Source organism: Pseudoliparis swirei, chromosome 23, assembly GCF_029220125.1.
Source record: "Pseudoliparis swirei isolate HS2019 ecotype Mariana Trench chromosome 23, NWPU_hadal_v1, whole genome shotgun sequence".
NCBI classification, from domain to species: domain Eukaryota; kingdom Metazoa; phylum Chordata; class Actinopteri; order Perciformes; family Liparidae; genus Pseudoliparis; species Pseudoliparis swirei.
Genome location: NC_079410.1, coordinates 941,550 through 965,847, shown reverse-complemented (window position 1 = coordinate 965,847; position 24,298 = coordinate 941,550). Strand labels below are relative to the sequence as shown.

Here is a 24,298-nt window from a genome sequence, read left to right as displayed (position 1 = left end):
TTATTTATTATTTATTTAGGGAAACTGAGTTCAGAAGTTAAAAAGTTGAACTGAAGTTTATTATAGCAACAACAACAAAAGAATACATTTATATTTTCACTTGAGGATCAAAGTTAGTCTTTACAGCTCGTCTTCTTCTTCTTCTGTGGTATACGAGCTCGTCTCAAACAGCTGTGTGTTGCGTTCAGGAGCAGAAGATATATCGGGACAGACGGGTTTCCCGTTGTGTTTCAAACCAAGAGTATATTTTATGTACAAGCTGCTCACCCACAATGCATCGGGAGGAATGTCCTCGCCTGATGAGGCATTCAGGGACTGAGATGAGTGTGGGGAACAACAGCTGCTCGTAAGTGTCTGTATGGGCGGGGCCTCAGGCGGCCGACAGACAGGCCTGGCGGACGCTCTGGGCCCAGGGGGCGGGGCCTCCGGGGGGCGGGGCCTCAGGCGGCCGACAGACAGGCCTGGCGGACGCTCTGGGCCCAGGGGGCGGGGCCTCAGGCGGCCGACAGACAGGCCTGGCGGACGCCTGGGCCCAGGGGGGGCCTCCGGGGGGCGGGGCCTCAGGCGGCTGACAGACAGGCCTGGCGGACGCTCTGGGCCCAGGGGGCGGGGCCTCCGGGGGGCGGGGCCTCAGGCGGCTGACAGACAGGCCTGGCGGACGCTCTGGGCCCAGGGGGCGGGCCTGGGCGGGGCCTCAGGCGGCTGACAGACAGGCCTGGCGGACGCTCTGGGCCCAGGTGTGCAGCAGCTCCGTCACCGAGTGCTTGTCGGGCAGCTGCAGCAGCTTGGAGGTCATGTTCCTGTGGACCACCTGCAGGAACCCGTTGGCACCTGGGGGGGGGGGGGGGGTTAGCTTCTGGACCAGCACCACATGCAAGGAGTCTGGGTTCTGCTGGTCTCACCGTACTGGTCCCCGTCGTCGGCCCAGTATGGACTCTGGTCAGGATAATCCGCCGGAACGCTGAGCTGCAGGGGGGGCACGCTGGGGAGGGTCCTGTCATCTGGACCAGGACCACCAGAACCGAGTCAGAACATCCTGGACCGGCCAAACCCTGTGGTCTGGCTCTAGTGGTCTACATGTGGTCTGGTTCTAGTGGTCTACATGTGGTCTGGTTCTAGTGGTCTACATGTGGTCTGGTTCTAGTGGTCTACATGTGGTCTGGTTCTAGTGGTCTACATGTAGTCTGGTTCTAGTGGTCTACATGTAGTCTGGTTCTAGTAGTCTACATGTAGTCTGGTTCTAGTGGTCTACATGTAGTCTGGTTCTGGTGGTCTACATGTGGTCTGGTTCTAGTGGTCTACATGTAGTCTGGTTCTAGTGGTCTACATGTGGTCTGGTTCTAGTGGTCTACATGTAGTCTGGTTCTAGTGGTCTACATGTGGTCTGGTTCTAGTGGTCTACATGTGGTCTGGTTCTAGTGGTCTACATGTGGTCTGGTTCTAGTGGTCTACATGTGGTCTGGTTCTAGTGGTCTACATGTGGTCTGGTTCTAGTGGTCTACATGTGGTCTGGTTCTAGTGGTCTACATGTGGTCTGGTTCTAGTGGTCTACATGTGGTCTGGTTCTAGTGGTCTACATGTGGTCTGGTTCTAGTGGTCTACATGTGGTCTGTTCTAGTGGTCTACATGTAGTCTGGTTCTAGTGGTCTACATGTGGTCTGGTTCTAGTGGTCTACATGTGGTCTGGTTCTAGTGGTCTACATGTAGTCTGGTTCTAGTGGTCTACATGTGGTCTGGTTCTAGTGGTCTACATGTAGTCTGGTTCTAGTGGTCTACATGTGGTCTGGTACTAGTGGTCTACATGTGGTCTGGCTCTAGTGGTCTACATGTGGTCTGGTTCTAGTGGTCTACATGTGATCTGGTTCTAGTGGTCTACATGTAGTCTGGTTCTAGTGGTCTACATATAGTCTGGTTCTAGTGGTCTACATGTGATCTGGTTCTAGTGGTCTACATGTGGTCTGGTTCTAGTGGTCTACATGTGGTCTGGTTCTAGTGGTCTACATGTGGTCTGGTTCTAGTGGTCTACATGTGGTCTGGTTCTAGTGGTCTACATGTGGTCTGGTTCTAGTGGTCTACATGTGGTCTGGTTCTAGTGGTCTACATGTGGTCTGGTTCTAGTGGTCTACATGTGGTCTGGTTCTAGTGGTCTACATGTGGTCTGGTTCTAGTGGTCTACATGTGGTCTGGTTCTAGTGGTCTACATGTGGTCTGGTTCTAGTGGTCTACATGTGGTCTGGTTCTAGTGGTCTACATGTGGTCTGGTTCTAGTGGTCTACATGTGGTCTGGTTCTAGTGGTCTACATGTGGTCTGGTTCTAGTGGTCTACATGTGGTCTGGTTCTAGTGGTCTACATGTGGTCTGGTTCTAGTGGTCTACATGTAGTCTGGTTCTAGTGGTCTACATGTAGTCTGGTTCTAGTGGTCTACATGTGGTCTGGTTCTAGTGGTCTACATGTGGTCTGGTTCTAGTGGTCTACATGTAGTCTGGTTCTAGTGGTCTACATGTGGTCTGGTTCTAGTGGTCTATATGTAGTCTGGTTCTAGTGGTCTACATGTGGTCTGGTTCTAGTGGTCTACATGTGGTCTGGTTCTAGTGGTCTACATGTGGTCTGGTGGTCTACATGTGGTCTGGTGGTCTACATGTGGTCTGGCTCTAGTGGTCTACATGTAGTCTGGTTCTAGTGGTCTACATGTGGTCTGGTTCTAGTGGTCTACATGTGGTCTGGTGGTCTACATGTGGTCTGGGGGTCTCCATGTGGTCTCATGTGGTCTCATGTGGTCTGGTGGTCTACATGTGGTCTACATGTGGTCTCCATGTGGTCTGGGGGTCTCATGTGGTCTCCATGTGGTCTGGTGGTCTACATGTGGTCTCCATGTGGTCTCCATGTGGTCTGGGGGTCTCATGTGGTCTCCATGTGGTCTGGTGGTCTACATGTGGTCTCCATGTGGTCTGGTGGTCTACATGTGGTCTCCATGTGGTCTGGTGGTCTACATGTGGTCTCCATGTGGTCTCCATGTGGTCTGGGGGTCTCATGTGGTCTCCATGTGGTCTGGTGGTCTCCATGTGGTCTCCATGTGGTCTGGGGGTCTCATGTGGTCTCCATGTGGTCTGGTGGTCTACATGTGGTCTCCATGTGGTCTGGGGGTCTCATGTGGTCTCCATGTGGTCTGGTGGTCTACATGTGGTCTCCATGTGGTCTCCATGTGGTCTGGGGGTCTCATGTGGTCTCACCCAGCTTGCAGACCAGGTGCACGGTCCCGTTACTGCTGCAGGAGGCGGGGTCGAGGTTCACCAGGAACTTGAGGTCCAGCCGGGCGACTTCCCCCTGCAGCACGTTGGGGACGAGCTGCTGCTGCTGGGCCTCCAGCCTCCTCTTCCTGCCCAGGGGCGCCCTGCAGCGGCAAAACAGTGACCACGCGCCTCCTCCACGCGCCTCCTCCACGCGCCTCCTCCACGCGCCTCCTCCTCCTCCACTCGTCCCCCCCCCTCCTTCACTCGTTTCCCCCCTCCTCCCCCCCCCCCTCCTTCACTTGTCTCCCCCCCTCCTCCCCCCCGCCCCGCGCCTCCTGCTCCCGGCCGGTGACCTACGTGATGGCGGGGCCGTGGATGGCGCCCATGGCGGGGGCGAAGGTGCGGTACAGCGAGTGGTTGAAGACCGGCGAGCGGATGTTGGCCATGACGGCGTCCAGCAGCGGCTGACACAGGTACTGCTGCTTGTTGGACACCTGGGGGGGCGGGGGGGTCGGCTGGAGACATACCATAATAATCATCATACGGTCATCATCATCATGTTATAATCAGGTTATAATCATGTAATCATGTTATAATCATGTTATCATAATGTTATAATCATGTTATCATAATGTTATAATCAGGTTATAATCATGTTATAATCATAAGGTTATAATCAGGTTTATAATCATGTTATAATCATAAGGTTATAATCATGTTATAATCATAATGTTATAATCAGGTTGTAATCAGGTTGTAATCATGTTATAATCATAATGTTATAATCATAATGTTATAATCAGGTTATAATCATGTTGTAATGATGTTATAATCATGTTGTAATCAGGTTATAATCATAATGTTATCATAATGTTATAATCAGGTTATAATCATAATGTTATAATCATAATGTTGTAATCAGGTTATAATCATGTTGTAATTGTTATAATCATAAGGTTGTAATCATGTTGTAATCATAAGGTTGTAATCATGTTATAATCACAATAAGGTTATAATCATGTTGTAATCATAAGGTTGTAATCATGTTGTAATCATAAGGTTGTAATCATGTTATAATCACAATAAGGTTATAATCACCACAGCCATGTCATTCTTCAACTTTTCCAGAGCAATTTCACACTTCTGAAGTGTCTTCAGGGGACACCTAAAGAACAGAGGACAGACAGGTCAGAGGACAGACAGGACAGACAGGTCAGAGGACAGACAGGTCAGGGGACAGACAGGTCAGGGGACAGACATGTCAGGGGACAGACAGGAGAGAGGACAGACAGGTCAGAGGACAGACAGGAGGGAGGACAGACAGGTCAGGGGACAGACAGGAGAGAGGACAGACAGGAGGGAGGACAGATGGGTCAGGGGACAGACAGGTCAGGGGACAGACAGGAGGGAGGACAGACGGGTCAGAGGACAGACAGGAGAGAGGACAGACAGGAGGGAGGACAGACGGGTCAGAGGACAGACAGGTCAGAGGACAGACAGGAGGGAGGACAGACAGGTCAGGGGACAGACAGGTCAGAGGACAGACAGGAGGGAGGACAGATGGGTGAGAGGACAGACAGGTCAGGGGACAGACAGGAGGGAGGACAGACAGGTCAGGGGACAGACAGGTCAGGGGACAGACAGGAGGGAGGACAGACAGGTCAGGGGACAGACAGGAGGGAGGACAGACAGGTCAGGGGACAGACAGGAGGGAGGACAGACGGGTCAGAGGACAGACAGGTCAGAGGACAGACAGGAGGGAGGACAGACGGGTCAGAGGACAGACAGGTCAGAGGACAGACAGGAGGGAGGACAGACAGGACAGCGGTACCTGGTGTTGGGGTCCGTCAGGATGTTCAACAGGCTCTTCATCTTGCTCAGGTCCTTCTTCCTGTCTGTAACACAGAGGGGAAAGGAGCAGCTGAAGACCTGATCGATCAATCAATCAATCAGTCAATCAGTTAATCAGTCAGTCAATAACTCTGCTTTCTCCCCGGAGTCCTTGTGACTTCACGTCTCATGGGGTCATCGGACCCTATGAGACGGCATAGATCCCATCTGCTGATGGATCGTGGAGGTCTCCATCGTGGAATATGCCTACTATGAACTATTCATCCACTCTGTCATATTCATTGAATGTATTTTAACTCTAATCTGTCCTTCTGTACACATTACATCTATTGTTCTGTCCATCCTAGGAGAGGGATCCTCCTATGTTGCTCTCCTCCAGGTTTCTTCCCTTTTTTTCCCCCTGAAGGGTTATTTGGGAGTTTTTCCTGGTCCGATGTGAGGTTTTGGGGCAGGGATGTCTATGTGTACAGATTGTAAAGCACTCCGAGACACATTAGTAATTTGGGAAATTGGGCTATACAAATAAACTGAATTGAATTGAATAAATCAATCAATCAATCACACTCACCAGCTGAAGCTGATTATGAAGACATGCGATTGGTCAAGTGACTGAACTATTGATGATGATGATGAGCGCTGACCTTCGTTCTTGTCGATCTTATTGATCATCCTGCGGAGCGGCTCGATGTATTTAGAGAGCTGCTTGAGTTTCTCCATGTACTGCTGGTCCTCCAGAGAGGTGGGGCCAGCTGGACTCATCACGGAGCCAGGGTTACCTGAGGACAGGTGGGACATGAGGGACAGGTGAGGACAAGAGGGGACATGTGGGACAGGAGGGGACATGTGAGGACAAGAGGGGACATGTGAGGACAAGAGGGGACATGTGGGACAGGAGGGGACAGGTGAGGACAAGAGGGGACAGGTGAGGACAAGAGGGGACAGGTGGGACAGGTGGGACAGGTGAGGACAAGAGGGGACAGGTGACGACAAGAGGGGACATGTGAGGACAAGAGGGGACATGTGGGACAGGTGAGGACAAGAGGGGACATGTGAGGACAAGAGGGGACATGTGGGACAGGTGAGGACAAGGGGGGACAGGTGACGACATGTGGGACAGGAGGGGACATGTGGGACAGGTGACGACAAGAGGGGACATGTGGGACAGGTGAGGACAAGAGGGGACATGTGAGGACAAGAGGGGACAGGTGAGGACAGGAGGGGACATGTGAGGACAAGAGGGGACATGTGGGACAGGTGAGGACAAGAGGGGACATGTGGGGACAGGTGAGGACAAGAGGGGACATGTGAGGACATGTGGGACAGGAGGGGACAGGTGAGGACAAGAGGGGACATGTGAGGACAGGAGGGGACAAGAGGGGACATGTGGGACAGGTGAGGACAAGAGGGGACATGTGGGACAAGAGGGGACAGGTGAGGACAGGAGGGGACATGTGGGACAGGTGAGGACATGAGGGGACAGGTGAGGACATGACGGGACAAGTGAGGACATGAGGGGACAGGTGAGGACATAACGGACATCCTTTCATCTCAACATTCCTCTCTCCTGAGCGTACCTGGCGTGTTGAGCGGTCCGGGGGATGGGACCCCGTAGTTCAGGGGCGTGCGGGCGCTGGCCGGGCTGTGGGAGGGCTGGGGGGACGGGCTAGGCTGGAAGCCCCCTGGAGACGGAGCGGGGCCGGAGCTGCAGACACCAAGCACTCTGATGACGAGGCAGAACCTCCTGAGAACGACGAGGAGGAGGAGCCCCCCGGGAGGAGGAGCGACTCCTCCTTGGGGACACCTCCCTGTGGACACCTCCCTGGGGACACCTCCTTGGGGACACCTCCCTGTGGACACCTCCCTGGGGACACCTCCTTGGGGACACCTCCCTGTGGACACCTCCTTGGGGACACCTCCTTGGGGACACCTCCTTGGGGACACCTCCCTGGGGACACCTCCTTGGGACACCTCCTGGGGACACCTCCTGGGGACACCTCCTGGGACACCTCCTGGGACACCTCCTGTGGACACCTCCTGGGACACCTCCTGGGGACACCTCCTGGGACACCTCCTTGGGGACACCTCCTGGGACACCTCCTGTGGACACCTCCTTGGGACACCTCCTGGGACACCTCCTGGGACACCTCCTGTGGACACCTCCCTGGGGACACCTCCCTGTGGACACCTCCTTGTGGACACCTCCTTGGGGACACCTCCTTGGGGACACCTCCCTGTGGACACCTCCTTGGGGACACCTCCTTGGGGACACCTCCCTGGGGACACCTCCTTGGGGACACCTCCCTGTGGACACCTCCTTGGGGACACCTCCCTGGGGACACCTCCCTGTGGACACCTCCTTGTGGACACCTCCTTGGGGACACCTCCCTGGGACACCTCCTGGGGACACCTCCTGTGGGACACCTCCTTGGGACACCTCCTGTGGACACCTCCTTGGGGACACCTCCTTGGGACACCTCCTTGGGACACCTCCTGTGGACACCTGGACACCTCCTGTGGACACCTCCTGGGGACACCTCCGGACACCTCCTGGGGACACCTCCTGTGGACACCTCCTTGGGACACCTCCTGTGGACACCTCCCTGTGGACACCTCCCTGGGGACACCTCCCTGTGGACACCTCCTTGGGGACACCTCCCTGTGGACACCTCCCTGTGGACACCTCCCTGGGGACACCTCCCTGTGGACACCTCCCTGGGGACACCTCCCTGGGGACACCTCCCTGTGGACACCTCCTTGGGGACACCTCCCTGGGGACACCTCCTTGGGGACACCTCCCTGGGGACACCTCCTTGGGGACACCTCCCTGTGGACACCTCCTTGTGGACACCTCCTTGGGGACACCTCCTTGGTGACACCTTGGGGACACCTCCCTGTGGACACCTCCCTGGGGACACCTCCCTGTGGACACCTCCTTGGGGACACCTCCTTGGGGACACCTCCCTGTGGACACCTCCCTGTGGACACCTCCTTGTGGACACCTCCTTGGGGACACCTCCCTGTGGACACCTCCTTGTGGACACCTCCTTGGGGACACCTCCTGGGGACACCTCCCTGTGGACACCTCCTTGGGGACACCTCCCTGTGGACACCTCCCTGTGGACACCTCCCTGGGGACACCTCCCTGTGGACACCTCCTTGGGGACACCTCCCTGTGGACACCTCCTTGGGGACACCTCCCTGTACCTGGCTGAGTTGGGCTGTGACGTGGGGGGTTGGGGTGACGGCTGAGGGGGGGGCGGCATCGACAGCGGGGTTTGCACCTGCCCAGGTGAGGGCGATGACATCATTGGATGTTGCTGCGCCTGTGGAGGAAAGTGATGAGGAGACGTCAGAGGACAGATCAGAGGACAGGTCAGAAGTCAGAGGTCAGATGACAGGTCAGAGGACAGAGGTCAGAGGTCATGACAGGCCAGAGGATAGAGGTCAGAGGTCAGAGGTCAGAGGATGCATGTTGGCCCAGTGATATTTATAGTATTGACGAGTATTTACAGATCCATGGTCTGGATGGATGGTTCGGTGGCGTGAGCCGTGGTGTGTGTGTGTGTGTGTGTGAGACGCGCTGAAAGGACGTGTTACCTGTTGGGAGGTCGGCTGTCCTCCAGCTGCGGCTGTGACTGCAGCTGCAGTGTTCTGAGGAGGCATGGGGGCGTTCAGGGCCCGGGGCGTCCGGGCTGGAATCTGCATCCCAGGACGGACCAACTTCAGAGGACACACACACACACGTTTGTCTATACTTGTGAGGACCCTGACAGCCCGCTGAGGCTAGACCAGAAGGGTAGTGGTCTGTGTCTACAGGAGGGTCCTGATCAGATGTCAGACCTCCTCGGTACCCCCCGTGAGACCTCTGGGGGGTACCCACACACCGACCACTGGAGGACGAGGTCACATGAAACAGCTGCTCACCTGGCCAGGTACGGCGGCTGCGGCTGTGTTGTGCTGCGCCTGAGCTGCAGCCTGCTGCTGCTGGAGGGCTGCACGGGCCTGACACACACACACACACACACACACACACACACACACACACACACACACACACACACACACACACACACACACACACACACACACACACACACACACACACACACACACACACACACACACACACACACACACACACACACACACACACACACACACGTTAAAGTCATTCATGAACCAACAGGCTCAGCAGCAGGCTCATAAAACCTCATAGAGCGTCATAGAGACTCATAGTGTCATAGAGCTTCATAGAGTGTCATAGAGCCTCACATAGCCTCATAGAGCGTCATAGAGCCTCACAGAGCGTCATAGTGTCACAGAGCCTCATAGAGTGTCATATAGCCTCAGTGTCATAGAGCATCACAGAGCCTCATAGAGTGTCATAGAGCCCCATAGAGTGTCACAGAGCCCCATAGAGTGTCACAGAGCCTCATAGAGTGTCATAGAGTATCATATAGCCTCATAGAGCATCATATGAGGCTCTGTGATGGTCGCCTCTGTGACGGTCGCCTCGGTGTGTTGGTGCGCGATGTTTTTTGTTGTTTTCGTTTTAAATACTGTTTTCTGCTGGGATTCCCAGAGCTCTTTCACCAGAGAAGAGCTCTTGAACATCAGGGGAACAACTCCAGCGGATTTACTTCCAACATTTTTAACTTCTGTGGAGTTACTGGACATTTTTGTAAAAGGTGTGCTCACCTTCGCCCACGCGGTGAGACGCCGGCGGAGAGGGAAACGCTCAGGGCGCTTATGCGGCTACGGAAACGGGATCTCGTACAGCGCTGCCGGGCATATTTCTCCAACGTCCGCTCACTGTGCAACAAACTGGACGAACTCCAGCTGCTGGTGGGGAGAGACAGAGACTTCTCCTCATCCTCCGTTCTGTGTTTCACGGAATCATGGCTAAGTGGATCGATACCAGACTCTGCGCTCCAGCTCGCTGGCTTCCAGCTGTTCCGAGCGGACCGGGTCACGGAGCTCTCCGGAAAAAAAAAGGGTGGAGGAATCTGCTTTTATCTCAACAACGGCTGGTGCAACGACGTAACGGTGATTCTACAGCACTGTTCGCCGGACCTGGAATCTTTTATCATTCACTGCAAACCCTTCTACTCCCCGTGAGTTCGCTTCATTCATCCTGGCCGGAGTTTACATGCCGCCGCAGGGGAACGTGAACGAGGCACAGCGGACCCTCGCCGAACAGATACGGTGTGTGGAGCGGACCTTCCCGGACTCTTTAGTTATTGTACTCGGGATTTTAACAAAGGAAACCTCAGCCACGAACTCCCTAAATATAGACAGTTAATTAAATGCCCTACCAGAGAGAAGAGCATTCTGGACCACTGCTACACAACAATCAGCAGGGCCTATCACGCCGTCCCTCGAGCTGCACTGGGAAACTCTGACCACGCCATGGTTCATCTGATTCCTCATACAGGCAGAGACTAAAGCTCTGCAAACCTGTGGTGAGGAAGTTCAAGAAGTGGACCAGTGAGGCTCTGGAGGATCTACGGGCGTGCTTGGACTGTACTGACTGGGATGTCTTCAGGACTGCTACCAACAGCCTGGATGAGTACACAGAGGCTGTAACTTCCTACATCAGCTTCTGTGAGGACAGCTGTATTCCATCCAGCTCCAGGGTGAGTTATAACAACGACAAACCCTGGTTCACAGCGGAGCTCAGGAAGCTAAGACTGCAGAAGGACCAGGCATTCAGGAGTGGGGACAAGGACCTGTACACAGAGTCCAAATACAGGTTTAGCAAGGCGGTGAGAGATGCTAAACGACTGTACTCTGAGAAACTGCAACAGCAGCTCTCAGCAAACGACTCTGCTTCTGTCTGGAGAGGGCTCAGGCAGATCACCAACTACAAGCCCAAATCACCCCACTCCATGAACAATGTGCTTCTGGCAGACGAGCTAAATAAGTTCTACTGCCGCTTTGAAAGACAATGGAGCAGTCCTGAGACAATCCCCCACAGCCCCACCAACAAGCCACAGACCATCAGCCCACCCTCCCCAGCCCATCAGGGCTCACACCTCTGGAGCACCCTCCATCAACTCAGCGACGCCTCGTCATCCTGGAGAGAGCGTCAACAGGCTGTTCAAAAGCAGAACCCCGCAAAGCAGCGGGCCCGGACTCCGTCTCCCTCCACCCTGAAGCACTGTGCTGACCAGCTGTCTCCGTGTTCACCGACATCTTCAACACCTCCTGGAGACATGCCACGCCCAGCCTGCTTCAAGGCCTCCACCATCATCCCCGTCCCCAAAAAACCCAAGATCACAGGACTCAATGACTACAGGCCCATCGCCCTGACCTCTGTGGTCATGAAGTCCTTTGAACGCTTGGTCCTGTCACACCTCAAGACCATCACCGACCCACTCCTGGACCCCTGCAGTTCGCCTACAGACCCAACAGGTCTACAGACGATGCAGTCAACATGGCACTTCACTACATCCTGCAGCATCTGGACGCCCAGGAACCCACGCCAGGATCCTGTTTGTGGACTGGAGCTCTGCCTACAATACAATCATCCCGCCCCTGCTGCAGGACAAAAACTCACAGCTGCACGTGCCCGACTCCACCTGCAGGTGGATCACAGACTTCCTGACCGACAGGAAGCAGCACGTGAGGCTGGGGAAACACGTCTCAGGCTCCCGACCACCAGCACGGGTTCCCCCAAGGCTGTGTTCTCTCCCTCTGCTGTTCTCCCTGTACACCAACAGCTGCACCTCCAGTCACCAGTCCGTCAAGCTCCTAAAGTTCACGGATGACACCACCCTCATTGGACTCATCTCTGGGGACGAGACCGCCTACAGGTGGGAGACTGACCACCTGGTGACCTGGTGCAGCCAGAACAACCTGGAGCTCAACGCTCTGAAGACAGTGGAGATGGTTGTGGATTTCAGGAGGAATGCAGCCCCACCCGCCCCTCTCATCCTGTGTGACTCCCCCGTCGCTGTAGAGTCCTACCGCTTCCTGGGCTCCATCATCTCCCAGGACCTCAAGTGGGAGCTGAACATCGGCTCCATCTCCAAGAAGGCCCAGCAGAGGATGTTCTTCCTGAGGCAGCTGAGGAAATTCAACCTGCCAGGGAAGATGATGGTACAGTTCTACACGGCCATCGTTGAGTCCATCATCTGCTCCTCCATCACCGTCTGGCACCCTGCAGCCACAGCCAAAGACAAGCGAGGCTGCAGAGCATCATCCGCTCGGCCGAGAGGGTTATCGGCTGCAATCTGCCTTCCTCCAGGTCCTGTTCACTTCCAGGTCACTGAAGGCCAGAAAGATTGTCGCGACCCTCCCACCCTGGACACTCCTGTTCGAGTCCCCCCTCGGGAGGAGGCTGCAGTCCATCATGACTAAGTCCTCCCGCACAACAAAGCTTTTCCGACGGCGGTCGGGCTCATCAATGGACCCCGGGACTGACTGACTGTCACCCCAGGACTACCACCTCTTCTTCCACCTTCCTCTCTCCTCCTTCTTCCCGCCTCCTTCCTCCTCCTCTTCCTCCCACCTCCTCCCTCCTCCTTCCTTTCTTCCCTCCTCCACACGTCACTTTAACATGCACTTTAACTAAAACACACCACTTGAAGCACACACCCAAACACTCTCACATTATTTGTTGTCTTTCCGTCGCGTTGATTGTTGTTTGTTTGTCATGTCCAAATGTTGCACCTTCCACCAAAAAAAATTCCTCGTTTGTTTGTGAAAACATTCTTTGGCAATAAACCTGTTTCTGATTCTGATTCTGATTCTGATATAACCTCATAGTGTCATATAGCGTCATAGAGCCTCACAGAGCGTCATAGAGCGTCATAGTGTCACAGAGCCTCATAGAGTCATATAGCCTCATAGTGTCATAGAGCCTCACAGAGCATCATAGAGTGTCATATAGCCTCATAGAGCATCACAGAGCGTCATAGAGTGTCATATAGCCTCACATAGCCTCAGAGCGTCACAGGGCCTCATAGAGCGTCAGAGTGTCATAGAGCCTCATAGAATGTCATAGAGCGTCATAGAACCTCATAGTGTGTCATATAGCGTCATAGAGCCTCACAGTGTCACAGAGCCTCATAGAGTTTCACAGAGCCTCATAGAGTGTCATTTAGCCTCACAGAGCGTCATAGTGTCATATAGCCTCATAGAGTGTCATATAGCGTCATAGAGCGTCATAGAGCCTCACAGAGCATCAGAGTGTCACAGAGCCTCAGAGTGTCATAGAGCCTCATAGAGCGTCATATAGCCTCATAGAGCGTCATATAGCCTCATAGAGCATCATATAGCCTCATAAGTGTCAGAGCCTCATAGAGTGTCATAGAGCCTAATAGTGTCATATAGCCTCACAGAGCGTCATAGAGCCTCACAGAGCGTCATAGAGTGGCAGAGCCTCATAGAGCATCATATAGCCTCATAGAGTGTCAGAGCCTCATAGAGCGTCATAGAGCCTAATAGTGTCATATAGCCTCATAGAGCATCATAGATGGCGGAGGGAGCTGGTGGAGGTGCAGCTGCTCCGAGTAGATCTCGAATTAAACCGGAAATCTACAAGGCTATTGATGGTTAAATCATTGTGGAAGATGAACTTTTAAACTTCCTCGTCATAAAAATGAAGACTCTGAGTCATGACGATATTATTTTATTAGTTGTGAACCACTTCGGATCGGATTGGATTGAGAGTTCAAAGAAAGTTCTTTTTGAACTCTGTCCAAGTTCCAGTCAACGCTTTGTAGCACATAAGGGGCTCAAAAATACGTAAATAACGTAAAGAGTTGTTTGAAACTACTTCATGAGGCGGGTGAGGATATCCCTCGTTTTGTGTCTCATTACATAGACGAATTTCCGCCTGTGACGTTCAACTCACTGGATGTTTCTTGCCTGCTTGGGAAAATTGAGCGTCTAAGTACAGACATGACCTCAATGAAACATGCTATGTGTATGCAGACAAATGTCTGTGAGGATCTCCGAGAGATAACGGCGGATATGAATCAACGCATATGCCGGGTTGAACAGCCTGTGTTGAGCGGAAGGGATGCACCGATTGGCCAGGTTAACGAGGAGGCCCCGAGCGAGTATGCGGAGCGAGCGCCGCGACTGGGGCCTCCGCCCTGATGCCAGCGCAGCAGAGGGACCCTGAGCGGAAAACAGCGCGGCAATGTCACCTGTGTGGAGCCGTGCGGTCAGAGAGGGTCGCCGCCTGAAACCTGCCACTGAATTACAGCCTGGAGCTCGTCTACATCCTCCAAGAAAGAAGAAGACTCCTGGTATTGTTGGAACTGGTGCTGGGGGAAACATACAAACTATAAAGACTAAACTGGTGAGTGTGTTCGCTACAACATTTTCGCCCGATTTGGACTCCGAGGCTCTGGCGAGGTATCGAAGGGATAAACTGTGCCGCGATGTAACCTGTCAGAAGATAGACACGGCTTCAAGTCGGTTTAGCTCCTTTAAAATTACCGCCGAATGCAATGAGGTAGGCGAAATGTACGAGCCACAGCTTTGGCCTTAAGGGACTTTTGTACGGCGTTTCTATGAAGCCCGCAAGGCTGCGGCTGTGGGGTCCCTGGGGGTAAAACACGTGTTGCTGTAACACAAGAAACACACAAATGCAAGATTTAAATATGCTGTGCGCTTCATTAAAAGAAATGAACATGAGGGCAAACTCCATGGCCAAACATTTTCAGCAGAATAATGCCCTTGACTTCTGGAAAGAAGTTAAAGTTGCCAATAACATGAAGACGCTCTGCCATCCAGTATTGATGGGGCAGTTGGTTCGGACAGTATTGCAGATCTGTGGAGTAAACACTATAGGGACATTTTCAATAGTGTTAAGAGTGGCACATTTAATATTGGTGATGTTCCTAATGATGCTGGTGTGTGTCTTAGACCTGATGAAGTGTTGTATGCTATTGAAACATTGTCATTGAACAAAGCATGTGGCCTTGACCAAATAACAGCAGAACATCTGAGGCATGCGAGCAACAGGCTGTCAGTGTTACTTGCTGTATGTTTTTCTGGTTTGTTAATGCACGGCGTACTTCCTGATTCTATGCTCACTGTGTTGTTAGTGCCAGTAATCAAAAATAAAACCGGTAAAATATCTAGCATTGACAATTATCGACCAATTGCTCTGGCCAGTATACTTTCTAAAGTATTAGAACGAATCCTCTTAGTTAGGCTTCAAGATTACATCTTAACCACTGATAATCAATTTGGTTTTAAAAGTAAACATAGCACAGACTTATGTATATATGCACTGAAGGAAGTTGTTCGTAAGTACAGGAGACATAACACCACAGTATTTATGTGTTTCCTGGATGCATCTAAAGCTTTTGATCGAATTAATCATTCCAAATTGTTTGTCAAATTACAAGAGCGTAGGGTGCCACCATATTTGATTAGGATTTTGCACTTTTGGTATGCACGTCAAACCATGCGAGTGAGATGGGGTCAGAGTGTATCTGCACCCTTCCTAGTGACACATGGTGTCCGACAAGGTGGAATACTGTCCCCTGCACTGTTTAATCTCTATATGGATGACCTCTCTAAGGAGTTAACAAAGTGTAAGACAGGATGTGTGGTGGGAGAAAGTCTCATTAATCATCTCCTCTACGCTGACGACTTGGTGGTCCTGTCTCCTTATAGTGCCACTCAGTCAGAGCAGCTGACTGATTGTCAACCAGCCAGCAGCCGAGGCCAGATTGGGGACAGCTGCCACACTCATATAGCCTCACAGAGCCTCATAGAGCGTCACATAGCCTCATAGAGCGTCATAGAGTATCACAGAGCCTCATAGAGTGTCATATAGCCTCACAGAGCCTCATAGAGCGTCACATAGCCTCATAGAGCCTCATAGAGCGTCATAGAGTATCACAGAGCCTCATAGAGTGTCATATAGCCTCACAGAGCCTGATAGAGCGTCACATAGCCTCATAGAGCGTCATAGAGCCTCACAGAGCGTCATAGAGTATCACAGAGTGTCATAGAGCCTCACAGAGCATCACAGAGCCTCACAGAGTGTCGGAGCATCATAGAGCGTCACATAGCCTCATAGAGTGTCATAGAGCCTCATAGAGTGTCACAGAGCCTCATAGTGTCATAGAGCCTCATAGAGTGTCATAGTGTCAGAGCCTCATAGAGTGTCATAGAGCCTCATAGAGTGTCAGAGCCTCATAGAGTGTCACAGAGCCTCATAGTGTCACAGAGCCTCATAGAGTGTCACAGAGCCTCATAGTGTCATAGAGCCTCATAGAGTGTCACAGAGCCTCATAGAGTGTCATAGTGTCAGAGCCTCATAGAGTGTCATAGAGCCTCATAGAGTGTCAGAGCCTCAGAGTGTCACAGAGCCTCATAGAGTGTCAGAGCCTCATAGAGTGTCACAGAGCCTCATAGCCTCATAGAGTGTCACAGAGCCTCATAGAGTGTCAGAGCCTCATAGAGTGTCACAGAGCCTCATAGAGTGTCATAGAGCCTCATAGAGTGTCATAGTGTCAGAGCCTCATAGAGTGTCATAGAACCTCATAGTGTCACAGAGCCTCATAGTGTCAGAGCCTCATAGAGTGTCACAGAGCCTCATAGAGTGTCACAGAGCCTCATAGAGTGTCAGAGCCTCATAGAGTGTCACAGAGCCTCATAGAGTGTCAGAGCCTCATAGAGTGTCACAGAGCCTCATAGAGTGTCAGAGCCTCATAGAGTGTCACAGAGCCTCATAGAGTGTCACAGAGCCTCATAGAGTGTCAGAGCCTCATAGAGTGTCACAGAGCCTCATAGAGTGTCATAGTGTCAGAGCCTCATAGAGTGTCATAGAGCCTCATAGAGTGTCAGAGCCTCATAGAGTGTCACAGAGCCTCATAGAGTGTCATAGTGTCAGAGCATCATAGAGTGTCAGAGCCTCATAGAGTGTCACAGAGCCTCATAGAGTGTCACAGAGCCTCATAGAGTGTCAGAGCCTCATAGAGCATCATAGAGCCTCACAGAGTGTCGTAAACAAGAGGATGTGTTCTACTGGCCGTTGCTCATGGCTGTTTCCATGGAGCCTTTGAGCTCCATAGACCTCTGAGTTCCTGATGGGTGTGTATGGCGCAAGTTATTTGATCTTTTACGAGGATAAAAAGGCAGATATTGAGGGATTGATTGTAGCGCCGCCTAATGTTCACATCTAAATAATGATAATAAACAGTTTAAGAGCAAAAGGCCCTCCGCTCTGACCAAGCCCTGTAATGATAGTAATAACAAATATACATCGTCATTATATAATATGTTAAAGTCATTCGTGAACCGACTCCAGGCCTGTCCCTGTTCTGTCTCCATAACAACATTATAAATTACATAAATATCATACTGATACAAGACCATGAAAACAATATGATACCATAAATACGAGACTGGTATATGTATCTATAATAATAATAAATAAAACATCTGTATGGATCACTTTTTACCAACTTGTTCAACACTTAAATGGCAGTAATATTAGTTTTAATACAGCCAGATATGAATGAAACTTCATGGAGCCATCATATTGATGATCCACTATGAGGCCGTTAGTCAGAGCAGATGATCCAGAGGTCACCGGGATGAGCAGCTGTAGTTACAGAGCGGTACAGACGTCTGCCTGGAGACAAACAACGCAAACATTTCACTGCTGGCATCTTTTTTTAAAGCCGAAGTCTCTAAAGCTCCGCCCTTCCCTCGCTGTGAGCGCAGACCGCTCGACAGGGAGCGATGCGCTCTGATCGCTCCTTAATGAAGGATCGATCCTAAAGATAAGCTCAATCACATGGTGGTTAACGTAGGGTACTTTGTTAGCATCGCTACACCGTGCAGCGTGACAGCAGCAGATGTAGCGGCTAACATTCAAGCTAACGCTAACCCCCAAACACTGGACATCTTGACACTGATTGGCCGAAACTCTCACGTCCCGTCAAAGATGTTTTATTTCATCCTTCCTGACCGCCAGAGGCGGTGCTTAGCACTGGATGTAGGGCTGCAACTAACGATTATTTTGATAACCGATTGATTATTTTTTCGATTAATCGGATAAAAAATAATTTTAAACCCTTTATTCAAAACAGGGTCCGTACGGTCATGGAAAACCTGGAAAAGTCATGGAATTTTTAAATGGCTATTTCCAGTCCTAGAAAAGTAATTGAAAATTAAAGCTGCCCCCCCGGCCGACAACGCATGTTCGCTAGGGATGCACCGATCTGATCGGCGCCGATCCATATCAGCCGATATTCCCATTATCGGTTTTGATCGGCGTTCTCAAAACGGCCGATCAGATGACGTCACATCTGAGAGAACTCAAGTTTCAAGTTTCAAGTTTTTTATTGTCACATCCCCTTTTATACAAGTATAATCGGTTTGTGAAATTCTTATGTGCAAAACACCCGACAGCAGTAGCAGACTAAAAAAAGAATAAGAATGAGAATAAACTATACAATATCCACACAAAAAAAAGAAGAAAGTATTAACAATATATATATAAAACAATGTAATAGAATATACATCATGGCAATATATATATATAAAACAATGTAATAAAATATACACTTTTTTTGAGACTATATATATATATGTATATACATACAATATATATATACAATATATATATATATAAACAATGTAATAAAATATACACCATGGCCATAGATATTCACAGAATATGTTCTGGTGTGTAGTGTTAATGAGGGTCTCAGTCCTTGTTCAGCAGCCTGATGGCCTGACTGAAGAAGCTGTCCCTCAGTCTGTTTGTGCGGCACTTGATACTGCGGTATCGCCTGCCTGACGGTAGAAGGGTGAACAGTTTGTGGCCGGGGTGGTTATTGTCTTTCATCATCCGTTTGGCCCTGGCCACGCACCGCTTGGTGTATATGTCCAGGATGGAGGGAAGCTCACCTCCAACGATGTACTGTGCCGACCGCACCACCCTCTGTAGTGCCCTACGCACCAGGGCGGTGCAGTTCCCGTACCAGACGGTGATGCAACCTGTCAGAACACTCTCGATGGTACTGGTGTAGAATGATCTGAGGATGCGGGGCCATGTTGAATTTCCTCAGTCGCCTAAGGAAATACAGGCGTTGTTGGGCCCTTTTCACCACGTGAGTGGTGTGCGTGGTCCATGTGAGGTCCTCGGAGATGTGCACGCCGAGGAACTTGAAGCTGCTGACCTCTCTACTGCAACTCCGTCTATGGGGCTGGGCGCGTGCTCTCCTCTCCGCTTCCTGGAGTCCACGATCAGCTCCTTGGTCTTCTTGGCGTTGAGGACGAGGCTGTTCTCCTGGCACCACTGTACCAGTGATCCAACCTCCTCCCTATAGGCTGTCTCGTCGTTGCGGTGATCAGCCCCAACACTGTTGTGTCGTCAGCAAACTTGATGATGACGTTGGAGCTGTGCATGGCCGTGCAGTCGTGGGTGTACAGGGAGTAGAGGAGAGGCTCAACACGCATCCCTGAGGGGCTCCCGTGTTGAGGGTCAGCGGCTCTGAGGTGGTACTGCCCATCCTCACCACCTGGCGGCGGCCCGACAGGAAGTCCAGTATCCAGCTGCACATGGTAGAGTGCAGGCCTAGACCTCTGAGCTTGGTGTCGAGCTTGGCGGGAACAATAGTGTTGAACGCTGAGCTGTAGTCCACAACCAGCATTCGCACACAACAGTTCCTCCTCCAGGTGTGAAATGGAGGTGTGAAGTGCCATGGCAATTGCGTCGTCGGTGGATCTGTTTTGACGATATGCAAATTGCCATGGGCCCAGCGTGGCAGGCAACATGGAACAAATGAAGTCCTTGACCAACCTCTCGAAGCATTTACTGACAATCGAGGTGAGGGCTACGGGTCTCCAGTCATTCAGGCAGGTTACCTTGGGGTGTTTGGGGACAGGCACAATGGTGGACATCTTGAAGCTCTCAGGAACAACAGCCTGGGACAGGGAGAGGTTGAAGATGTCTGCGAAGACTCCTGCCAACTGGTCTGCACATGCTCTGAGGCGCCCGGGATGTGGTCGGGACCTGCCGCCTTCCGGATGTCCACCCGCTTGAAGGCTCTGCGCACGTCAGCCTCTGAGATGATCAGCAGGCTGGTCTCCTCGGGCGGCGCTGCCTTCGGCGGGCTGCCGTTCACGTCGAACCGAGCAAAGAATGTATTTAGCTCGCCTGGGAGGGAGGTAGAGGAGTTCTCTTCACCGCAGAGACGTTTCAATCGCAATGGAGACGATGCGCCCGGCGAGGGCCGCAGAGTGAGAGGTCAGAGGTCAGAGGGGATCCTCCCCACCGAGCGGCGTCCCCGTCCCCCGAGTTGAATCTCTGGGTCGACTCAGCCGACTCTCACATGTCTGCCCCTATAGACGCTCACGCTAAGCACATTCCATCGGGAGCGAGAGGGTTTGATCACGTTAGCGGAAAGAACCACGTGAAACAACATCCGCTTTTCAAAATAAGATGTCGACAAATCATACACTAACATATACAAGTAAACAATGAACTGATGTATCTTTATAGATCGTTTCTGAGATTTAGCTTAAATTATGCTAACATTAAAACATGTTTACTGCACCAAGGAAGAGTTTATAGAAATAAGTCAGACTTTTGTATGTTAAACAAAGTCCTGTATATAGATTTCCCCAAGAGTTCCAGGAAATGAATGATGCAGATGTGTTCCATACATATCTGAAATCCCCGACAATAGCAATCAAACTATTTTAATGTATCAATGAGGACATTTTTCAAAGTAAAAGACCTAAATGTTTAAAGAAATCTGTAATTTCTTTAATGTTTGAGGTGATTTATATATGTATTTCCTCATAGTCCTCATAGCAATAATACTACACAATAAATAGAATGCTTCAATCGACACCGTGATCGGTATTATCGGATCGGCAGATACTGATTTCAGTGATCGGTGATCGGCACCAAAAACCTGATCGGTGCATCTCTAATTGTCAATCTATTAGCCGATCTATTTTAATCTAAAGTGGAAGCAAAATGATTTCCTCAAGCATTGCCTCCATTATTTATGTTTTTTTTTAAAATACATAGATGTCTGCTAATTACGGTGACATGGCAACATAGACCGTGCGCGCACAGCGCGGCAAAACAATTTTGGGGAGCACCGAAGACCCATTTTGACCCAGGAAAAACCCTGGTTAGGGTGGATCTAAGAAGGGCTCTGCCATTGCAAAACAGTGCCTGTTCCACTAGAGAGTGGAGGCCATTGCCTGTGCAATGGCCGTGCTCTGCCATCCAGAGCAGGGGGTCGTTCTATCAACAGCGTTCCTACATCACGGGCGACCCTGAGCGGTATGCCCGTGGGGAATATAGGTGCATATATGTCACCAGAGACTACAGAGTGAACGGGAACACCCTCCATGCATTGCAGGTGGTTCTCCGTCCAGATCCTCTGCTTGAGTCATATGAGGTAGTTTCCTTGGGATTCCTCGTGACTCTGTTGATACAAGTCATCCAGTGCTAAGCACCGCCTTTGGCGGTCAGGAAGGATGAAATAGAACGCAAGTTACGTACTGTATGTAACATAGTACTGAAACAGCCCTGGTAAAAATCACCAATGACCTCCTCCGTGCAGCAGACTCCGGACTCCTTACATTCTCATTCTCCTCGACCTCAGTGCAGCATTTGACACCATCTCGCACCCTCTGCTCCTGGACCGCCTGGCTGACAATGGAATCACTGGCACTGCACTCTCCTGGTTCACATCATACCTCACTGACCGCCAACAATTCGTTCAACTTAAGAACCACAAGTCTGGGTGTTCGGGTGTTTTACTGGGAGTACCCCAGGGGTCAGTATTGGGTCCCCTTCTTTTCACCATTTACCTCCTCCCCCTGGGCACAATCCTCCGTCACCATGGGGTCCATTTTCACTGCTACGCCGACGACACACAAGTCTACATCTCCACTAAACTGACTGCGGCCATCCCTCCTACCTCCCTCATCACCTGCCTTGAAGACATCCGGAGCTGGATGAGCAGGAACTTCCTAAAACTAAACGGCAATAAAACTGAGGCCCTGCTCATCGGCTCCAAATCCATCATCACCAAATCCAAACACACCACAGCTCCACTGTTAGAAGAAGGACACCTCTTACCAATTTTCATGGGGATGCAATTCACAGAATTGGATTGTTCTGCCTGATTGTGAGATGCAAATGCCTGGATTCATGTGTTTTAACTGATAATGAGTTATTTATGTAATGTTTCCCCTGTATGTGTCCCGTGCGGTCACTGGATCGGATCCTGACCCCGGTCTGGAAGTGGTGAGAGTGTCACCCCCCGGAGAGTCTCACCAGTCAGAAAGGATCAGAGAGAGTCATGTCAAGAGAAGGAGAGAGAGGCATCTAATGGTAAGGAAAGATTGTGTGTTGAGTGGTCAAGACAGGACAATCAAATGGTGAAGAGGGATGAGGGCCATTGAGTGAAAGTTGAAGGATGAGGATTCCAATTGATGACCTCAAGCATCATATAGGTGAAGATGTGATATGATAACAAAGATATATGTCCTCCGCACTCTCTCTCAGTCTCTGATAATGTCTGAAAGGAGATAGAAGAGGGGACCCAAAGTACCCAGAGACAGGAGGAGACAGGATCCCCCCTCTTTGATGTGGGAGGAGAGTCTCAGGGAGAGAGAGGGAAGAGAGAGGATGACTCCCCAACTCCCCCTAGGGGGGAAATCTCATCCGAAAAAAGGAGGGGAAGATAAGGAATAAAAGAAAAGAAGATGAAGAGGGGGAAAAAAAGAGTTTTTTTGAAAAGAAGAGGGTTTTGGTTAAAAAAAGAGGTTTTTTTTAAGAGGCTTTTTGCAAGAACGTTTTTTTTGATTTGTTCATTTTTCTCTATTTTTTTCTTTTTTTTCTCCTTGGCTGAAGAAAAGGGTTTAAGTCTTTATTTTTAAGTTCTTGTGACTTTTTATGTTTATTAATAATTTTTTTCATTTTTTTCTTTATTTGTTTTATTTCTTTCTTACTTTTGAATTAAATACTTTGCTGCTTTTGTCTTTTTACTTTTTTGTGAGTCCTTTTTTTTCACCCGCCAATTTCTTCACCCAACCCAACCCCGGAGACCGAGGGAGGAGACCAGAGCGGAGAGGAGCGAAGTGAGCGACATCTCTGAGCCACCACACTGATACACCAGCACCACACACACCCTCACATCTACACACACTGTAGTGTAACTAAAGAGAGACACACTGGTAGCTGGTAGACCTCCGTAAGCTGAGATATCGCCTTTGGGCTCGGCGAGCCGAGAGAGGCCGAGCCACACAGAGAGCCGTCATGAATAAGTTGTCCATAGAACGCTAAATAATATCTAGAGTCCTTACTAATAGGGCCTATAATAACCTCGAGTTTAGCCTAGTAACCTCGAGCCTGATTTGTGAATACCCAGCATTAGATCTCGGCGATTCATCATCGATGCAGTACCGATGCATCAAAATGTAGCGTACGCTGCGCTGCCTATGACGTCATTCATCAGGCGGACACATCGCGGAATCATATATCTCAGTTACTGTCTCGCCTCTTCTCCTCCTCGCCTCGTTCCCCCTCTCCGGCCCAGGCTCGCGCGCTCGCCCGCCGGTGCGCCGTGAGAGGTGACCGGGTAGGGACCGGGCCAGGAAGCCAGGGACGCGAGTGCGAGCCCCATCGCGTCGCCGTGGGGTTAGCAGACGCATGTGACGCGCTGGCGCCGGCCGCAGAAGGCTCCCGACGCCTATCTACAGGTCTGTTATTAGAGTCTGTTATTTCCCCTCAATAAAGTACCGGTGTGAGCAGCCTCAAACTCTTCCCTTTTCCCCCTCCTCTCCCTCTCTCCTCTCCCCTCTCCTTCCCCTTCCCCCCCCCCTCTCCCCTCCTCCCCCCCCGGGTTTCCCTACAGAGAACTGCTGCTCTTCTTTTTTCTCTCACCCGAGGCGACAGAACGGTTTTCACGACGCGGTCTCTTAACACCACCCATCACCATCGACGGATTCCCTGTACCCTTCTCCCCCCAAGTCAAGAGCCTCGGCGTCATTCTGGACAGCACCCTTTCATTTGCACCCCATATTCAAAACATCACCCGGACTGCCTTCTTCCCCCTCCAACATCTCCAGACTCCGCCCATCACTGACCCAGTCCAGCACGAAATCCTGGTCCACTCATTTGTCACATCCCGCATCGACTACTGCAATGCCCTCCTCACCGGACTCCCCACCAAACTCATCAACAGACTGCAAATCATTC

The 24,298-nt window shown here is 51.1% G+C and overlaps 1 protein-coding gene across 4 annotated transcripts in view; it reads right to left on the bottom strand.

Annotated features, from left to right (window-relative positions):
• Window positions 1-37: 37 nt before the first annotated feature.
• med15 (mediator complex subunit 15) overlaps window positions 38-24,298 on the bottom strand; it is a 28,471-nt gene continuing 4,210 nt past the window's right edge. Inside the window, exons 8-20 of one of the 4 annotated variants that reach the window (XM_056406288.1) lie at window positions 12,052-12,165; window positions 9,007-9,084; window positions 8,680-8,802; window positions 8,287-8,405; window positions 6,657-6,784; window positions 5,724-5,858; window positions 5,063-5,126; window positions 4,330-4,396; window positions 3,589-3,746; window positions 3,232-3,392; window positions 903-1,001; window positions 716-831; window positions 38-651 (exon numbers count right to left, since the gene is read on the bottom strand). In XM_056406288.1, coding sequence (XP_056262263.1) covers window positions 631-651; window positions 716-831; window positions 903-1,001; window positions 3,232-3,392; window positions 3,589-3,746; window positions 4,330-4,396; window positions 5,063-5,126; window positions 5,724-5,858; window positions 6,657-6,784; window positions 8,287-8,405; window positions 8,680-8,802; window positions 9,007-9,084; window positions 12,052-12,165 — 1,383 coding nt within the window. In that variant the 3' untranslated portion in view covers window positions 38-630. Of the gene's footprint in view, window positions 652-690; window positions 832-902; window positions 1,002-3,231; window positions 3,393-3,588; window positions 3,747-4,329; window positions 4,397-5,062; window positions 5,127-5,723; window positions 5,859-6,656; window positions 6,785-8,286; window positions 8,406-8,679; window positions 8,803-9,006; window positions 9,085-12,051; window positions 12,166-24,298 lie in introns of those variants that run through there. The other 3 variants (XM_056406289.1, XM_056406287.1, XM_056406290.1) reach the window with 3 other exon arrangements.